We start from the raw sequence: 18,522 nt of genomic DNA, 5'->3' as shown, positions 1-18,522 counted from the left end.
TAATTACTCCCTAATCTTTATCTACAACTTCACCACAACATCCTAGTTTTGACTGAGTTTCATCTACATCATCAATGTTAGAAATTGGTCTTACAAGTGAGTCTAGAGAATAAACACCACAAAGGAGGCAGTGCAGCTGCTACAAATCCAGCACCAAACTCTCCTGAAGGAATAGGACCAAGGAGCTCTGTCTGTGTCTCTATAGTTCATGCACCTGGTTCCCAGCCATCCACGCAGGTGCTCCACTCGCATCCAACACTTGGTCCACTGGCTCTAGGCTCACACTCAGGTCTTAGTTTATCCTCTGCTCACTTTGTAGGGGAAATAGTGTCAGAAGGAACTTCCTGTCTCCTGAACCTGAACCTCCTGGGCTTTTTAATTCTTTCTCCAGTTTTGAGGGTTGGTTCAAATAGGTGTGTTCATTACTGGTGACAGTAAAAGGCATCTCATTTATATCTTAACCTCTATTTTCTTATGTGACCACGTCTGACTTTTCCCACAGGGCCTACCCCTATCACTCTAATGTGATCAGTGTCCCTCCACAGTTGCTAATTTGCACAGTGTCACAGCTCATTTCACCAGTAGACTCACTCCTTCCTTCCTGGGAATGAGCACATCTGAGTAACCCACACACACCCCCATACGCAAGGCCCACCTGGTGCATTTTCTTCTCTGTGATCAACACTGTGTACCAGTCTCCACCAGGCTCACCTTACCCTCTGGCCAGGTCGACCCCGGCACATCTGTAAACACCAAGGGACCAGGGACCCTGATGAGAACGGCTGCACCTGCTCTGGATGTCAGGTGCTCTCCCCTCTGCGGCCCAGGACCAGGTCAGCCCACATGTCAAGGTTCTCACCAAAGGCCAGCATGTTCTCCTTGAGCTGTTCTTGGGGGATCTTCAAGGACCTGCATCCAGGGGTAGGGTTTATGACTTAATCATCCAACAAGATTATTGACAACCCAGGTGGTAAGACTTTGCAATCAAGGCTTTGTTTATGAAAAAATGGACGAAATGACCTTTCAGAGGCTAAAAGCAATGGATGAGAATCACTCCTTGGAGAGGTGGACCCACTTTCTTGTGTCCCAGAGTAAGGGTGGGCTAAGCTGTGTTAGCATAAAAACATCCAAACCCATAACAAATTTTGTGAGTTTATATGAGCCAAACTGTTGACAAATGCCGAAAAGCAGAACCTCAATGAATTGAGATAATGCTCTGGAGAATGGTGGGTTACATCTATATTTATACATTGCAATCAAAGGAAGGGATGTAGGTGGGTTATATGAAATCTATTGGTGATATACTACAGAGGCAGGAGTAAGTAAAGCAGGTAAACCCCTGGGTTTGTATAAAAGGTAAAATGATAGTTGCATTCTTAGGTGGGTACAGAAAAATTAACATTATAACAATGAAGGAATTTGTGATATCTGCCCTGGTGCCTAGGCATATTAGGCTGTGCCCCAAGGGGTTCAGAAAAAGTGAAGTTATAAGTTACCCAGACATTTCAAGGGCATGTTATTATAGATGCAAAAAGACAGCTAGGCTCAATTAAGGTAAAAGTTCACTTTTCAGTGAAGATGCCGGCCTAGAAGGTAACTACCCACCATAACTGCTTTTATTTAAAATTTAATTTCAGACCATCCTTTTTGGTTATTTTAGGTCTCTGAGTTTGCAAGACCGCCATGCAGGCATTCCCTGAGCTTGTCAGTTTAGCATGTAGCCCCTTTTTCCACAGCTGTCCTTTCCACTATGACTTACTCATATTGTCTCAAGAACAATCCTAGAATTCACAGGCACGGGGTCACAGGAGCTGTATTTAAGGGACCCGTTTCCTGGATGGGGAACTGCCCTCTGTCCCTAGTTAGTCTGTTCATTGTGCCCACCGTCCATGCAGCTCCACTGCCAACAGTCACGGAGGTTCCCCCACAGATATAAGAAAACTTGTTCCCTGAGCTAAACAGGCACTGCTGTGTCGCATGGTGGACACTCCAGGATGCTGAGTATGCACACCAGGCTGGGTGACAGCACCTCCCACATGCAAGCTGAGGGCCTGGCACTAGAGGCCTGGGCTGCAGAGGGTTATGTTCCTCAGGTTCTTCCCCGAGGCGGCTGCCTGAGGCCCAGGGCATCCTTGCAGAGAACCACCTGCGTACAAGTAGCAGGACTGGGGCTGCCACTCTTTCAGAAATGCCAGGGAAGGCTTCCCCATGGCAGACATGCCTGCCTTGTCTCAGGAAGCTGGTTCAGACACTTGGCATCTTAATGTGAGACTCAGAACAACCACTAGGGGGCACTGTCATCTCCACAATCCTGTCCCAGGATTTTTCCTGGGAAGTTTTATATGAAACCTGCACATGAGAACCTTAAAAGTCCCACTTTCCATCCTGGCGGAGTGTGTCTTTTACTATTCACAGATAAGCTACTAGAATGTGCAGACCAGCCGCTTGCCCCTGAGCCCTGGCCCAGGCACCCTGGTCCACCCTCCCTCCCCATGTGACCACAAGGAGGGAGGAGCCCCCTGGCAGCTCAGACAGGTCCTCAGGGGAAGACATGCAAATGTGGCCTCTCCCCTGCTCATGAAAGCCTGCCAGGCTGGGTCCCTGCAGACCCTGGAGTGGAGCCCTCCTGTGTGAGCCCCTCAGTGTCCAAACCATGGAGTCTATGCTCATCTGGGCTGCCCTTCTCTTCACTGTCAAAGGAGCGTCCCTGTGCATCAGGCTCATGGGGACTGGGGGACATGGGGCAGATCTCAGTGTGTTTCTTTGTTTGCAGGTGGCCTGTGCCAAGTTCAGCTGGTGGAGTCTGGGGGAGGCATGGTGGTGCCCGGGGGGTCTCTGAGCCTCTCCTGCAAAGCCTCTGGATTCACCTTCACTGACTACAGCATGCACTGGGTCCGCCAGGCTCCAGGGAAGGGGCTGCAGTGGGTGGCAAGAGTGAGTAAACCAACTGGAGATACGCAGTGGTATGCTCCAGAAGTTCAAGGAAGATTCACAATCTCCAGGGACAATCCTACGAGCACAGTCTCTCTTAAAATGACCAAGCTGACATCTGAGGACACGGCCGTGTATTACTGTACAAGACACAGTGAGGGGAAGTCAGTGTGAGCCCTGACACAAACCTGCCTGAGGGGATCCTCAGGACCAGCAAGGGATGCTGAGAACCAGCAGGTGGAGCTCTGGTCATATGTCTACTCTTGGGCAAGTGCAGAGGGGTAGGGGCAGGCTTCCTATTGTGATGGGTGTTTTCCTAGCCTCTCCATGTTATTGTCTGGTCTCAGGGAAAAACACGTCTTGTTTTTTGAATCTCTAAGTTCTCATATCATCACTGGGGCCAGGAAGGAGAAGGAGCACTGTGTGTGCAGGTGAGTTATGAGCATTCACTAGAGACTTCCATTCACCAGTTCCCTACAGGACCTTCTCCATGAGCAGATCAGCCTCACAATTCTCACATCCCTGATGGGGACACATTTCCTTCAAAGGGAAACAGCACTAACATCAATGCCCTTGGGCTTAAGCTCACACTCTCTGGCCCAGTCTGTGTGGCTCAGTGATAGACCATTGTCCTATGGGCCAGAGGTCATGATTTGATTCAGGTGAGGGCACATGAGCATCGGATTGGTTCCCCAGCAGGGAGCATGCTGGAGACAGCAGATCCATGATTCTCTCTCACCATTGATGTTTCTATCCCTCCTTCTCTGAAATGAATAAAAATATCTATAATAATAAAAGTGTAATACACTAATTAGACTGGACATCCTTCCAGATGAAACCAGGGCTGCAAGGGAAGCTGGGGTCCAGGGTGCCTGCCAGCGGCTGGGGGGAAGCCCAGGTCCCAGATGCCAGAGGGAAGCTGGTGCTGGCAGCTTGGGGAAGGAAGGCCTGCTCTTGCATGAATTTCGTGCATTGGGCCTCTAGTACTTTAAAAAAAGAACCTCACACTCTCTGTCCTCAGACTGGTACACACTGTCCTACATGGCCCCTTACTTCAGACAGGCACTCCCGTGCTCCTTGCTGTCTTCTATAAAACTTTAGTCATCAATGTACGCAACCACTTCATCTATTCATTTGACATGTGCATTCCTCCAGAGTCACCCAGGACACATCCCAGACAAGTGGCCTGAAGCTTCCATCTGCCCCCTTCATACAGGAACGTTTCTGATGGACATTTCCTGAAGTGACAGAGATTCATTTGAGTCGTCACTTTGCTGTGAACATTGTTTAGAAAGGATGTTGCTTGATGCAGGGCACACGTGTGACAACACATCAGGATAAGAGCCACATAGAGGATAAATGTACACTGACTTACAGGAAGGGGTGGCACACACCTGCCAGGTGCTTGATGGACCCACTGGCCTGAGGAAATGGGGATGACCCTGAACTCTCTCAGATGGGAGCCTGAGTAACCACCAGTGGAGTCTGAATTCTCACTCACTACAGCGTACTCAGGGAAGGACTACCCATGAGTGTGAACCAGAGATGCAGATTCTGGAGGGGATGTTGCAGTTGTAGGTCTCTGAGCAATGAGTGTCTCCATGTGGGAGACAGGGGACTGAGGGCAACTGCAGGGGAGCTCACGGGGAAGTTAACCATCAGGATGGACACCAATAATAGAAAGACTCCTAATTCATCCTGGAACCAGGATCCTAAGGAAGCCAGGGTCCCTCCCAGAGCTGGCCTTACTCACCTGCCCACTGTTGCTCCATCCACCAGGTGACCTGGGAGAGCAGCCTCACCCGACAGCTGACAATGCTGCTTCCTCCTCCCCTCCCAGTTCTGAGGTGTACACCCAGCTTAATGAGGGGGTCTTTGGGGACACACTGCAATGCACCCCTGTAGTCAAAGAGGTGACCAATTGCCACCTCTAACTCTCCCTGAAATGTTCTAACCTGCATGTGGGTACACAGGACCTGAAAGAGCACAGACACACCAGAGCCTGCTCTTCAAAGACTTTGTTTGTATCATGGGTGCATTTGATCGGTTTCCAAAGAAAGTCACACCCAAGCCTCCAATTCCCTTGTGGTTCCTGACCATGTGCAATGGACAGGGAAGAAGGGCAAATGTGGATTCATAGCAAAGACAATCATCAGTGTGTATGTATGTATGTGTGTGTGTGTGTGTGTGTGTGTGTGTGTAACCTATTAAATACTAAAAGTGCTGTGAGATTTGGACCAATGCAGGGACTAGAGGAACCTAATAACATAAGAGGCCCCAGGCCCCTGGGAGCTTCTGGATGAGTGGAGTGTCAGCTGTGTCTGTGCAACTGGGAGCTCCAGGGAAGGGCTCCCTGGTGGCTTCCTAAAGCCCTGGTTTGGGGTCTCCCTGCAGACCCATTGGGACTCAGGAAGGCCAGTTCACTCTGTCCAGAGACATCAAAACCACACGGTGTCCCTGAGGGAGCAATCTAACGTCAGGGAACAGTCTTCTCTACTGGACTAGAAAAAACTGAGAGGTCAATGCCCTGTGAGCTTAGACAGGACCCTCCCCTACAGATCCAGGGCTGGACAGCAGAGGGCGCTCAGGGCCCAGGAGCACAGGTTGCTGCCACAGGAGCAGGTGCAAAGGGAGTTGGGCAGGGGTTTCCTCTAACTCCTGGGCCTTTCTCTCTTCATACAAACCATCCAAACTGAAAGTTGGACATGACTGCAGATGTGACTGTGAATATCCTGCTCTATGACAGCATTTATCAAACTCAATGAGACATGAGAACTACTCACAAGGGGGTGTTTCTATGGCTTCTGGATATCTGAATTGTAAGGGGCTGGGCAGGGATGGATTTATTACCTCACTAGAGGCAACATTTTGGAGACACGTTGATCCAGGAAGAAGACATTCAGGTATCAAAGCCCAGAGCTGGTCCAGGTGGCCCCATTCATACAAAGGTGAGCCCATAAAGGTGAGCATGTCCTGTGGGGCTGGTTCCTTGGGGAGCTCTGTCTGCACAGTGGTCATGAACCTGGCAGATGACTCACCTCCTCCACCCAAGATTAGGACTTGGACACTCAGACTCCCACTGAGCCTGGTCCCTGTGTCAACCATCTTCTCTCAGGTGGGGTCAAGACCTCAGCTATGAAATACTCTTCTTCATGAATATGCAAAAGAGAGGAGGCAGAATGGATTAAATATGACTAATTCTGTGCCCTGAGGGCATCACCCACAGCCACACCCTCCCCTACAGAAGTGCTCACAGCACAGCCCTCACCATGGACTGGAGTTGGAGAACCCTCCTCTTGGTGGCCATGGCTACAGGTAAGGTGCTCCCCAGTGTCTGGTTTGAGGAAGGGACCAGTGAGAGTCAAGGGAGATTTCTACTCACTCTTGTCTCCTCCCCACAGGTGTCCACTCCCAGGTGCAGCTGGTGCAGTCTGGGGCTGAGGTGAGGAAGCCTGGGGCCTCCGTGAAGGTCTCCTGCAAGGCTTCTGGATACACCTTCACCAGCTATGCTATGAACTGGGTGAGACAGGCTCCAGGAAAGGGCCTGCAGTATATGGGCTGGATCAACACAGAAACTGGGAAACCCACGTATGCCCAGGGATTCTCAGAAAGATTTGTGTTCTCCATGGACACCTCTGTCAGCACGGCCTATCTGCAGATCAATGGCCTCAAGTCTGAGGACACGGCTGTGTATTACTGTGCAAGACACAGTGAGGGGAAGTCAGTGTGAGCCTAGACACAAACCTCCCTGCTGGATGGGCTGTGACCACCAGGGAGCAATCAGGGTCCCTGAACACAAGAACCATCCCAGCAGCAGGTGCAGTTGGAGGTTTGGGCTGGTTTCCTCAGTGGTTTCCTCTTCATGTCACAGTTTCCCTCAGGGAACCTCTGGATTCCTGATTCTGCACTTACCTCGGAAGCGCTTGCATTAGAAAAGTCTGTTGTAAAGAGACACAACTTTCTCACATGGACAAAAGACACAGAATCTCTTTCAGACCACTCTTGTGCCCAAATGACAATCATCTAATTTTCTGAACCAAATGCCCTGAATCTAACAATAGGCTCTGCTGACTTAACAGTGCAGCTCACCTAAATGCTCACCTTAAATTGAAAAACATCTGTATTTCTAGACATGGCCAACACAGTTATTTGAACCCAAAGCTGAGAAGAAAACCCCGGTGATGACAGTCATTGACTTGTCATCATGCTCATAGCACAAGAGTAGCTGACACCAGGAAGAGGCAGAGGCAGCCACATAACTTGGTGCAGATGTCTAGGCTGATCATGAACACAAACATTAAGGGACATAGGATGTTTATTATGCACATGGTTGAAATCTTTGGGAAGCAGAGGAAAGGCCCTTCAGTCAGAGCTGGTTGGTGAAGCCATAAAAGGAGACTGGCTCAAGGCGGTTGTGGATGGTGAGGAATTCTGCTTCCAGCGGGTGGTTTCAATCTCAAAATGACATCTAAGGAGAAAACTATGATATCTTAACTCAATTCCTATGTCAGGAGCAGATGGAGAAGAGGCAGCAATGAGCCAACACTTGTCAGAACTTAAACAAAAAAGAAAATAGAGTATGGCTACCCATTTTTCTTACAACTATAAAAAAGCAAAAATTCAGATAAAACATCTTTATGTGTGTACAAAAACAAGATCTATATAAAATGAGAAGAATAATTATAAGTAAGCAAATGATGATGATGAAAATTATGATGGTGATGATGATGATAATGGACTGAGACAGGGGTCTAGGTCCATTGAAATTATGGCTCCTTATAAAGACACACCATCACAATGGCTCCTGCATTGAGGGGTGTCCACTCTTCTCTGTAAGTGTTGACACATTTTCTACTGGGAATCCAATGAATTATGCAGCTTGGGTGATCGCTGATGTGACCAGGTGGGTAATGAGGCCAAAGATGCCCACGTGTGAATCCTCTGGGCCTGGGAAGGTGTTAACTTCTATAACTGAGACACTGTGAGGATGTGCATGTAGATAACAAGGAATCACCTTTTCACAGGGTCCTATTTCTCTTTATCCCTACCTGCATGACCCTTAACATATCTATTTCTAAAAATCTCCTGTTGATTATTATTCAGGTATTTTCTCCAATGTTAGAAGCTTTCCCCATATGCCCTGTATTTTCTGCTGAGCTTTTAGTAGAAGAAGCTTTAAAACCGTATGTAGAGTAACAATCTGTTCATGAAAGTCAGGCATATTTCTGATGTGTGATTCAAAATAAATCTTGCATCCTCCCCTTACCCAGATCCAAAGTCAACAATATTCTAGGACATATTGAAAGGATCTTTTATCATGAACAAGTGGAATATCGTCCATAATGCAAGGATTGTTCAATGTATGTAAACCACAGAATGTAGGATGAAAACATTTCATCACACTCTCTGACCCAGCTGGTGTGACTTCGTGGTTGAGAGTCGACCTATGAACCAGAAGGTCATGGTTTAATTCATGGTCAGGGCACATGCCCAGCTTGTGGGCTTAATCCCCAGTAGGGGGTGTGCAGGAAGCATCTGATCATGATTCTCTCCCATCGTTGATGTTTCTATCTCTCTCCCTTCTTCTTGGAAATCAATAATAGTATATTTTTTAAATAAGCTCACACTCTCTGTCCTCAGACTGGTACAGACTGTCCCTACATGGCCCCTTCCCTCAGACCGGCACTCCTGTGCCCCTTGCGATCTAAAATAAATCAGAGGCCCAGTGCACACAATTTGTTCACAGGTAGTGTCCCTAGCAGCTGCTGGCTCACGGCCAGGGCCTCCCTTCCCCTGTTGCTGGCTGCTGACCAGGACCTTCCTTCATTCCACACCTCCCCGTGGTGGTCAGCATATGTCATAGTGAGCGATCAAACTCCCAATCGGTCAAACTCCCGAGGAGACACTTTGCATATTAGGCATATATATATATGTCATCAACACACACAACCCACTAAATATATTCATCTTACATGTGCATCCTCGATGATCACCCAGGATATGTGTCAGACAAGTGGCCTGAAGCTGCCATCAGGCCCCTGCTAAGCTGACCTGCCATGAACCATGGCAATACCAGGTAATTCAATGCTACTCACAGACAGGCCTGTGCAAGGTGAGGGCACAGCCAGCACAGAACACTTCTAACAGCAAACACACCTTATGTCAGACATTCTGCCATCTGTAGGACAAGACCCTGTGATGGGCAAGGTGGGCTGGTGAGCCAAATGTCAAGGTGTCCCCAGTGACCAGAGCTTGTGTAGACAGTGAGATCTCTGTGAAGGTGAAGTCACAGCACAGACACAAAGCAGAACTGGGAGAGGAATCCTCAGCTGGAATAACTTCAGAGAAAATGCAAAGTTTAGTAAATGATGGTAAGAGAAGTGTTTACTTAAGAAATTGAACAAGGGGAAGAAAATGTGTACTTCCATTGAGTGTAACTCAACACAGATGAAAACTAATGATTTCCTGGCCTTTCTTTCGTATAAAAATACTAGAGGCCCAATGCACAAAGATTCGTGCAAAAATGGGCCTCCCTTCCCCTGAGTGCTGGCACCACCTTTGCTCTGGCCAGAGCCGCCTTTCTGCCTTCCCACACTGCCCAGAGGACCAGAGCTGCTAGGGTGGTGCAGAACGCCTGGCAACAACACAAGCATCCCACCCCACTCCCAGCCGCTAAATGGCTGTGTATGCAAATTAACTTGCCATCTTTGTTGGGTTAATTTGCATACTCACTCCTGATTGGCTGGTCAGTGCCGTAAAGGTACAGTCAATTTGCATCTTACTCTTTTATTAGAGTAGATGTTTTTATTGATTTCAGAGAGGAAAAGAGAGGGAGAGAGAGATAGAAACATCAATGATGAGAGAGAATTATCTACCAACTGCCTCCTGCACAACCTCCATGGGGATTGAGCCTGCAACCTAGGCATATATCCTGACCAGGAATCAAACTGTGACCTCCTAGTTCATTGGTCAATGCTCAACCGCTGATGCACGCCAGCTGGGATCGGCTTTTCATTATATTCATTCAACTGTCTAAAAGTACCAACTGAGTTGGTCCGAGGGTTGTGGGTTATTGTTAAGCTGATTAACTAAAAGTACCAACTGGCCCTATCTAGTTTGGCTCAGTGGATAAAGTGTCGGCCTGCATACTAAAAGGTCCCAGGTTTGATTCCAGACAAGGGCATGTACCTTGGTTGTGGGCTCATCCCCAGAAGGGGTGTGCAGGAGGCAGCTGATCGATGTTTCTCTCTCATCGATGTTTCTAACTCTCTATCCCTCTCCCTTCCTCTCTGTAAAAAATCAATAAAATATAAAAAAATAAAAGTACCAACTGCCTGGATTGCACACACAATCATTTGCAGGAAATCCTCAGGTTCCGTGTCCTCACGCTGCTGTCCTCCTCACAGACTAGCCCTAAACTTAACCATGGTCTTCTCAGCCCAGTGCTCTGTTGGACAGAAAGGCACATGGTCAGGGTGCCCCGGGGCTCAGAGTGACACTAGGGTGCCGTGGCCCCACAGCCCTGGCCTGAGACGTTTCCTGAGTGGCAGCTCAGCGGCAGCCTGCAGGGAGAGTCTTCTTTCACAATCCCACCACCCTCAGGTGGCGCCCATTCTTTATCACCAGGACACTGAAGGCTGCGTGCACACCTGTCTTCAAGCTGCAATTCTGTTTTCCCTTTCCTTCCTCTGCTTCTGGTCCACACACAGCTCTACGAGCTGCTCTCCTGGGTCAGCAGCCTTTGGCCCTGAAAATTCCAATCAGTTGGCTTCTCCTCACACTCTGAACAGCCTTGATGCAGCCTTCGTTATGGTGGCCTCATCCATCCCCTGAATATCTGTTCCTTGTCACCAAGCTTGTCTGCATGCAGGCCCAACGCACCCTGGGCTGTCTCCACAGTTCCCTGGCATTTATTGTGCCATATGCCCAGGATCACTTTGGTAATCTGTGTGAAAATCTGGTCGGACTGTGAACAATATACAATACAATCCGATGTATTAATCCATGAAATGAGTCACCATCTCTGGGTTCAGCAGGGTCAGAGCCTCCAGGACACCAGGTGTTTTGAGAACAACCATGGCCACCCTGCACATGGCTGTGTCCACTGCATCCACCTTGGGGCATCCCCAGCCCTGGCCTTGGCGGCCAACCAGGACAACTCCCACCAAGGCCGAATCAGCTCCTGACCAGGGCCTTTCCATGACCAGCTTTGGTCAGCCTCCTCCCAATCTCTTCCCATCCAGGTTGTGATCTGTAGACTTGAAGGGCCATCTCTGCACAGCCCATTATTAGCAAGAAACCCATCAAGCTGGTTTGGCTAGAATCCCCCAACCTCAGTATGTGCTCACCCTCGAGGCCTCATTGGGTTCCCCACCCAACACGACCCCCTCCAGGAGATGTTTGGTCACTCTGGCCGGCCCCCCGCATGAAGGCTGTTAGGGCGAATCACCCCCCCAACCCCGCAACCCTGCTGTTCTCTCTTAGCACCTGTCCATCCACTGACCTACCCTCTCCCTGCACCTCAATTCCAACATGTGCTTGTTTCATTCAGACTTGAACCATCTCTCTCTCCTACTGACAACCCCTCTCGACCCTCCCCTGATTCAGTCTGCCTTCCCATTCCTCCCTTAACAAGTGTGAGGATGAAGGTTTTCCCTCAACGCTCTGCCCACTGAGGGCCTGAGCCGATCAGGGCACACTGCAGCCCTGCCTGTCAGTAGGCCCAGCCCAGGAATTTCCTGCCACACACTGGGGTCTGGTTGACTTGTGACCATGTCCCCCTTGGCAGGTGGCAGTTCCCACATGAGTGCCCTACCAGCCTGCAGTCTGGGTGTCCGTCTCGCTCCCTCCCAGGAGCTCATACATGCACCTCTCCTCAGGCCCCAGGATTCTTGGTTATGAACCCTGGGACATCTCCCCTGGATGGCAGGGCTGGGAATATGCAAACTCACCTGGGAGACCCCCCTTTTAACCCAGGAATTCCCTTCCCACCTCCCAGCGGTGTGCTCAGAGCTGTCCTCACTCTCCACCTCCAGCATGGGCTGTGCCACAGCCCTGGCCATCCTCCTGGCTGTGCTCCCAGGTGAGTCACAGACCAGGTGTTGGGGTCCCAGAGGAGGGAGGCTGGGAGGTGCCCCACCCTGAGTTCTGCTCTCCCATGCAGGTGTCTGCACTCAGGGGCAGCTGGTGCAGTTGGGGGCGAGGCGAGAACACCTGGGGAGTCTCTGAGGATCTCCTGCAGGACTTCTGGCTGCAGCTTCTCCTGCCGCTGGTTCCACTGGGTGCACCAGATGCCAGGGAAGGGCCTGGAGTGGATGGGATTGATCTGGCCTGGTGATTGGGATACCAGATACAGCCCATCCTTCTGAGGCCACGTCACCATCACCATGGACAACTCCATCAGCACCGGCTACCTGCAGTGGAGCAGCCTGAAGGCCTCTGACACGGCTGTGTATTACTGTGCGAGGGACACAGCGAGAGAAACCACATCCTGTGGGCACCAAAACCCTCCACCAGCGCAGGGAAGAGGCCCGGGCACCTGCCTCGGGGACCCTTCAGATCTGCCCCTGGAGGAAGCATCATTTGCTGTGCCCACAGGACTGAGAGAAGGAGAAGGTCAGCATGGAAGAGCCAGGCCCTGATGACATGATGGGAGGGACTGCTCCTGGGCCCTGACCCTCTTCCTGGGAGGCAGCTGTTGTGCAGAGCTCACCCCTGGGCTGGGACTTGGCCCCTGGTGCTGGTTGCTCCTTCTCTCAGCTGCTGCACAGGAAACTCCACAGGCAATCTCAGTGTCCCCAGCGCCCTCAGGGCCATCTGTCTCCATCCTCCCACACCTGCTCTCATCTTGGATAATGTGTCTGTTTTATCTTCCAGGTCATAGAAATTCTTCACTCATTGTTCTCTCTGATTCTTGACTTGGTGCCTTTCACAACAAAAATTGTGCTTATTTTTTGAGTACTTATCTTATTGTTTTTTATTTCAAAAAATTATTGGTTTTATGGGGTTTGTGCTGTTCTGCTATTTTTGACAAGGTTTCTTCCTGTAACTGGGTGGAATATAACAGGTTCTGACAATAAAATATCATGTCTCACAAGTGCTGTAGATGGACTTCCATTCCTTTTATACAGTTTGTCTGCTGGTTCTTTTTTATTTCATCTTCTGCTTGAATTTGCTCCTCATTTGTGGAATGTCCCAATGAAAAGTGTCAGAGCTCCGGCTGGGGATGAAGGCTATGTGTGGTCCCCAGGGCTCCTTCAAACAGGGAGAAAGGGGTGTTTCATATGAGGCTGGGCACTTGAATTTATTCGGAACTGGTTTCATGTCAAGGACGAAGCTGTTGTGTGGCTCCTGTTGAAGTCTGTGATGGCTGATGCTCTAATGCACGGATGAACCTCGGCAATCGCACGCATGTCTCCTGTGTTTCTCACTTGCAGCCTCTCAGGGGTGTGGCTGCAGGAAACCTCCCTCCTCAGCTCAGTCACCATCCCTCCTGCTGTGGAAACCAGCAAAGTGTTATCCTCTGTCAGTGGCTGTCCTGGGGGAGGGTATGATTGACGCATTTTGCTTATTCAAACATCTTCCAAAGTCAGGGAGGATTTTAAAGCGGCACAAATATTCATTCCCAAGCAGATGCACATATCAACTATTTTCATGTCATTGGAGACAAGAAGCCACCTTGGTGTTGCTGGTCTATGGGTCAGAACTCATTATATTTGCCTTTGGTTTCACTCTTGTTTGTGGAGCTGTGGGAGGAATCACCTTGCTTGCCATGTGCTGTGTTTGTCCTGTGGACGCTCTCAGACACCAAGCAGGGTTTCTCTCATATTCTAAGGAAATCCCAGGAGAAGCACAGGCAGGCCATAGAAGGCAGCGCAGTCCACAGGCACCTGCACCCAGCAGATGGGGTGCCATTTCCTACCCCTCCCTAGGAGAGCCCTGGAGGCAGGGACTGCCACCCACACCACCCTTAGCTTGGGTCCCTGCACCTCTGCCCATGCAAACCGACCCAGCTTCAAGGAGAAATCCAGGCAGGTGTGAAGAGTCACTGTGTCCCTGGCTCTGGGCCAGGGTCCCTGGGAGCACTGACCTGTGCAGACACATGAGGCCCTTCAATGGCTCCTGTTCCTCCTGCTGTCCTGTGTCTGCAGCACGTGACCCATGCATCTCAGAAGTGGGTGATGGCGTGAGCCAAGTGTCTGTGTGACCCATAGATGTTCCCTGTCCTCAGTTCTCCATCCTGAGGACCATCTCAAAGAATAGGGACACCAAGTAGTGGTCTCCTCATAGATGCCCATTCTCACCTGAGCCACCAACACTGACCCCACCCCCAGTTTTTTTAATATTCTGTGTGTGGATCCACCATCACCCAGGAAAGGGGCCAGAGTTGGTCAGTGTGACCTGGACTAAAGGGATCACTCAGCAAGTCCCCAATCTAGAGCACTGATAAGCATCTCCAGGCACACAACCCAGAACCAAGTGTTCCTGCAGCTGAGCAGTGTGAAAACTGAGGATGCCAGTGTGTAAGACTGTTCCCAAGGGCTGTGGTCCAAACCCAGTGGGAGCCAGACACAAGGTCCCTGCAGAGGCAGGAGGGTCAGCTGCAGAGTGCACAGGGCCCAGCAGGAACCCCAGGATGGCCAGCGGTGGTGGCATTTCACTCTGTCCCTTTGGGGGATATGGTTGCTGCTCCTAACAGCCACGGCCCCTGGGGGCTCTGGGTCTGGGTCTTCCCAAAAAACTATCACACAGCATCCTACTCCCCAGAGCATTGGATAGACTAAGTGGGTCCAGAGACTCAAGGAGGGGCAATGATGGATTCCACGTCTGATCCCAGGGCCAGCTGCAGCCATGACAGTTACCACTAACCTCCTAACACCCACATGGAGATGTCCATGCACATCAGGGCTGGAAAGGGTCTCAGGCCCCTGATAACAAAGTGCACAGACAGGGGATGTGGGGATCACGATAGTGGTCCTGGGCCCCACACAGACCTCAGGTGCATGTGACAGACCTGGGGGAACCTGACTCCCCTTAGGAGTTCGGGGACCACCTCCCAGGAGAGGTACGACCTTCTCCATAATAGTGAGGACTCTGAGGCCACAGGTGGATCCATCCCTGAAAGTGGGGGGGAGGTTAACACCAGAGCACAGATGCTCATCCATGCTCTCATCTCATACAAGGGTTCTGCACCCTCACTGTGCAGGTTTTGCTCTGCCCTGGAGTCAGTTCAGGGAAGCAGCAGGAGCCAGTGGGGAGGGCTCAGTCCAGATGCTGGGCTCACTGTTACCAAATGTGGTCAGTGGACATTTCCCAAACCTTCCTATGATTCTGAATTTAGTTATAACAATATTTTCAGAATATGATTCTCCCTCAGGACACTCTGAGCTGCATGGAGACACTGCCCTCCCTGTAGGTGTCCAAACCCCAGAGCTCCCTATATAGCAGGAGGACATGCAAATAGGGCCCCCTCTGCTCATAAAAAACAGCCCATCCCTGACCCTGCAGCTCTGGGACAGGAGCCCAGCCCCGGGATCCTCAAGTTCCCATTCCCTGATCAGGACTGAACACAGACCACTCACCGTGGGCTTTGGGCTCAACTGGGTTTTCCTTGTGGTTCTTTTAAGAGGTAATTTATGGAGAACAAGAGACACTGAGTATGGTTGTAGATGTGAGTGAAACAGTGGACGTGTGCGAGTTCCCTGACCAGGATGTTTTTGTGTTTGCAGGTGTCCAGTGTGAGGTGCAGCTGGTGGAGTCTGGGGGAGGCTTGGTGCTGCCTGGGGGGTCTCAAAGACTCTCCTGTGCAGCCTCTGGATTCAGCTTCAGTAGCTACTGGATGCACTGGGTTTTCCAGGCTCCAGGGAAGGGGCTGGAGTGGTTATGTGGAATGGATCCTAATGGAAGTACCACAAATTATGCCAACTCTGTGAAGGGACGATTCACCATCTCCAGAGACAACGCCAAGGACATGCTGTTTCTGCAAATGAATAGCCTGAGAGCTGAGGACACAGCTGTGTATTACTGTACAACAAACACAGTGAGGGGAAATCATTATGGGCCCAGACACAAACCTCCCTGCAGGAGGATCTGTGACCTTCAGTGGGCCCTCAGGGTCCCTGAACAGAAGGGCCATCCCAGCATCAGGTGCAGTTGGAGGTGTGGGCTGGTTTCCTCTTCATGTCACAGTTTCCCTCAGGGAACCTCTGGATTCCTGACTCTGCACTTACCTGACATCTCTGTGGTAGAAAGTCTGTTGTAAAGAGAGACAACTTTCTCACGTGGACAAACTGCAGAGTGTCTTTAAGAGACTCTTGAGCCCTAATGCCAATTTACCACCAAATGACCTGCATCCACTAAATCTAACCAGAGTCTCTCCTGACTCAACAGTGCAGCTCAGCACCACACAGCTCAGGGTCCCACCAGCCAGAAACACAACTCATGTGTCCTAGACAGTGGGCACCAGAAGCCTATGAATGCAAAGCTAGAGAAGAAGGATCCCAGTGGCGACAGTCATTGACTTGGCATCATGCTCATAGCACCAAAAGTAAGTGACGCCAAGCAGAGGTATGGGGACCCACAGCAGCTTGGTATGGATGACCAGGGTGATGATAACACACACTACAAGGGGCATGGAATGTTTATTATGCTCATAATTGAAATCTCTGGGAAGCACAGGAAAGGCCCTTTCGGAAGTTAGATCTGATTTGATGGATCCAGGAATGGGGACTGACTCAGGGATTTTATTTTGTCCAGGTGGTGGGGTGGGGGAGGAATTCTGCTTCGAGGGGCTTGTGTGGTTTCAACCTCTATTTTATTATTATTATTATTATTATTATTATGAACCAAACAAACTTTAATATTTCAAGGACAACCCAAATGAGTTACTGGTGGGGTTACAGAAGTTCCCACTCATGCCACAACAGCAAGAATCAATTCTGCAAGTAAAAGTAATTACCTCTTTGGATTCATAAAAACAATATATTAAAGGATGTCACAAAGTGCAAAAAGACATTCAGCAGAGCAAAACAAACAGCAGGCTGATTGTTCTAACAAGAGGGCAGATTGTCCTTATGGAGTTTAGTCCCAGGGAACAGCTGCCTTAGGAAAAACAAGTCCAGACATGGGTTTTGATCGATTCGTTACAACTAGATTTAAAGGAAATTAGATTTCCCATGACTGTAATAAGAACTTACAACAAAGAGAAACTTTAACCAACCATCTCATATTTAGGTTGAGCAAGAAATGAGCAGTGAGACTCAGCCAGGGTATCTGACCACGATGGACACTTCTGCTGCTGAGCTCTGAGCATCTCCCGCAGGATGATCTGGAATTGCTCCTGCACCAGCATTTCTATCATCTGCTTCTTTGTGTGAGTAGTGGGTCTCAGCCACTGCCTAGCAAGAGCTACCAGATGCCTGAAGACTTCCCTAGGCCTGGATGGACCCTCATATCAGAGCTTTCTGAACATCTGCCTGAAGATGAGAGGGTTGACAGGATTCCTGCCTGGCCCATCTCAACATTCTTGACACAGACTTTGTCAAGGCTCTTTGGTGGATGGCCAGAAGGCACTTGTGAAACCTGGGCCTGGGGAACCGCTGTCAGGACATCTCCTGGCTCCTTGGCTATCTCATTTGGAGATGACAGTATTTGATCATTCTGGACTTCTCTATATCTTTGTGTCTTTGGATCTCCTTCAGTCTGAATTCTGGCTCTCTGGAAAAGGATGACTCAGGCTCCTGCACATTTGCCATTTCAGAGGGAGCAGACACCTCACAAGCGACTCCGAGAAAAAGCTCAACCTCTTTTTGACGTCTGGAGAGGAGAACCAACGTTTCCTTTCAGACTCCCAATTGGGTTCAAGTGAGAAGAGGCAGCAATGAGCCATCAGTTTTCAGCAATCAAATGAAAAATAAAATAAAATATGGCTACCTATTTTACTGAACAATTATAAAAATTGAGCAAATATTAAGAAAAAGGGTCATTATGTGGGTACAAAAACAACCTCCATAGAAAATTAGGCAAATGCTTATAAATAACAAAATAATGATGATAATGGTCATGGTGGTGATGCTGATTGCCAGGACTGACTAGCAGACACTGAGCGACAAATGAATGGATTACTCTCACACATGTTTCTGTGAAAAGAGGCTAAGGGACTGCCTGGCTAAAAGAACCAGACAGCTTCATTTACCTGCCTCCTTAGGCTAATATTGTAGCAACAGCTTAAGCTAAAATTAACCTCTAGATACTATCAGCAGGGTAAAGTATCCTTGAGAAGGCACATGCTCTTACAAGGTCATGTCTAACGACTAAACACCTGGGGGCTTGGACTTATTTGGAAAAGTCAGGGCAGGTGCTGCATTCTTCTGCAAGGTCACCCTAGAGGCCCACGGCCTTTCGAAGATTCATCCTTACAGATTTTCTAACCAAGTTCTGTGCTTCTCCACAGATGATGGTGGTGATGACCATAAAATTGGACAGGGGGTGTGGTCCACTGTCCTGGGTGAGATCTCTCTCCTATCCAAAACCATAATTTGTTTGTAAAATTTTGTATCAACTTTGTTATGTCCATTGTGGTTTTAATTTCCA

The 18,522-nt window shown here is 49.5% G+C and overlaps 1 gene segment (V, D, J or C); it reads left to right on the top strand.

Annotated features, from left to right (window-relative positions):
* The first annotated feature begins 6,156 nt into the window (after positions 1–6,156).
* On the top strand, positions 6,157–14,137 carry LOC102255071. The segment is given in 5 exon segments: positions 6,157–6,246; positions 6,333–6,641; positions 11,930–12,013; positions 12,301–12,390; positions 14,082–14,137. Coding segments are annotated over 5 exon segments (585 nt in total).
* The last annotated feature ends 4,385 nt before the right edge of the window (positions 14,138–18,522 follow it).

This window comes from Myotis brandtii, unplaced genomic scaffold (assembly GCF_000412655.1).
Source record: "Myotis brandtii unplaced genomic scaffold, ASM41265v1 scaffold910, whole genome shotgun sequence".
NCBI classification, from domain to species: domain Eukaryota; kingdom Metazoa; phylum Chordata; class Mammalia; order Chiroptera; family Vespertilionidae; genus Myotis; species Myotis brandtii.
The sequence above is the reverse complement of the archived record's forward strand: the minus strand, read 5'-3'. Positions and strand labels throughout refer to the sequence as shown.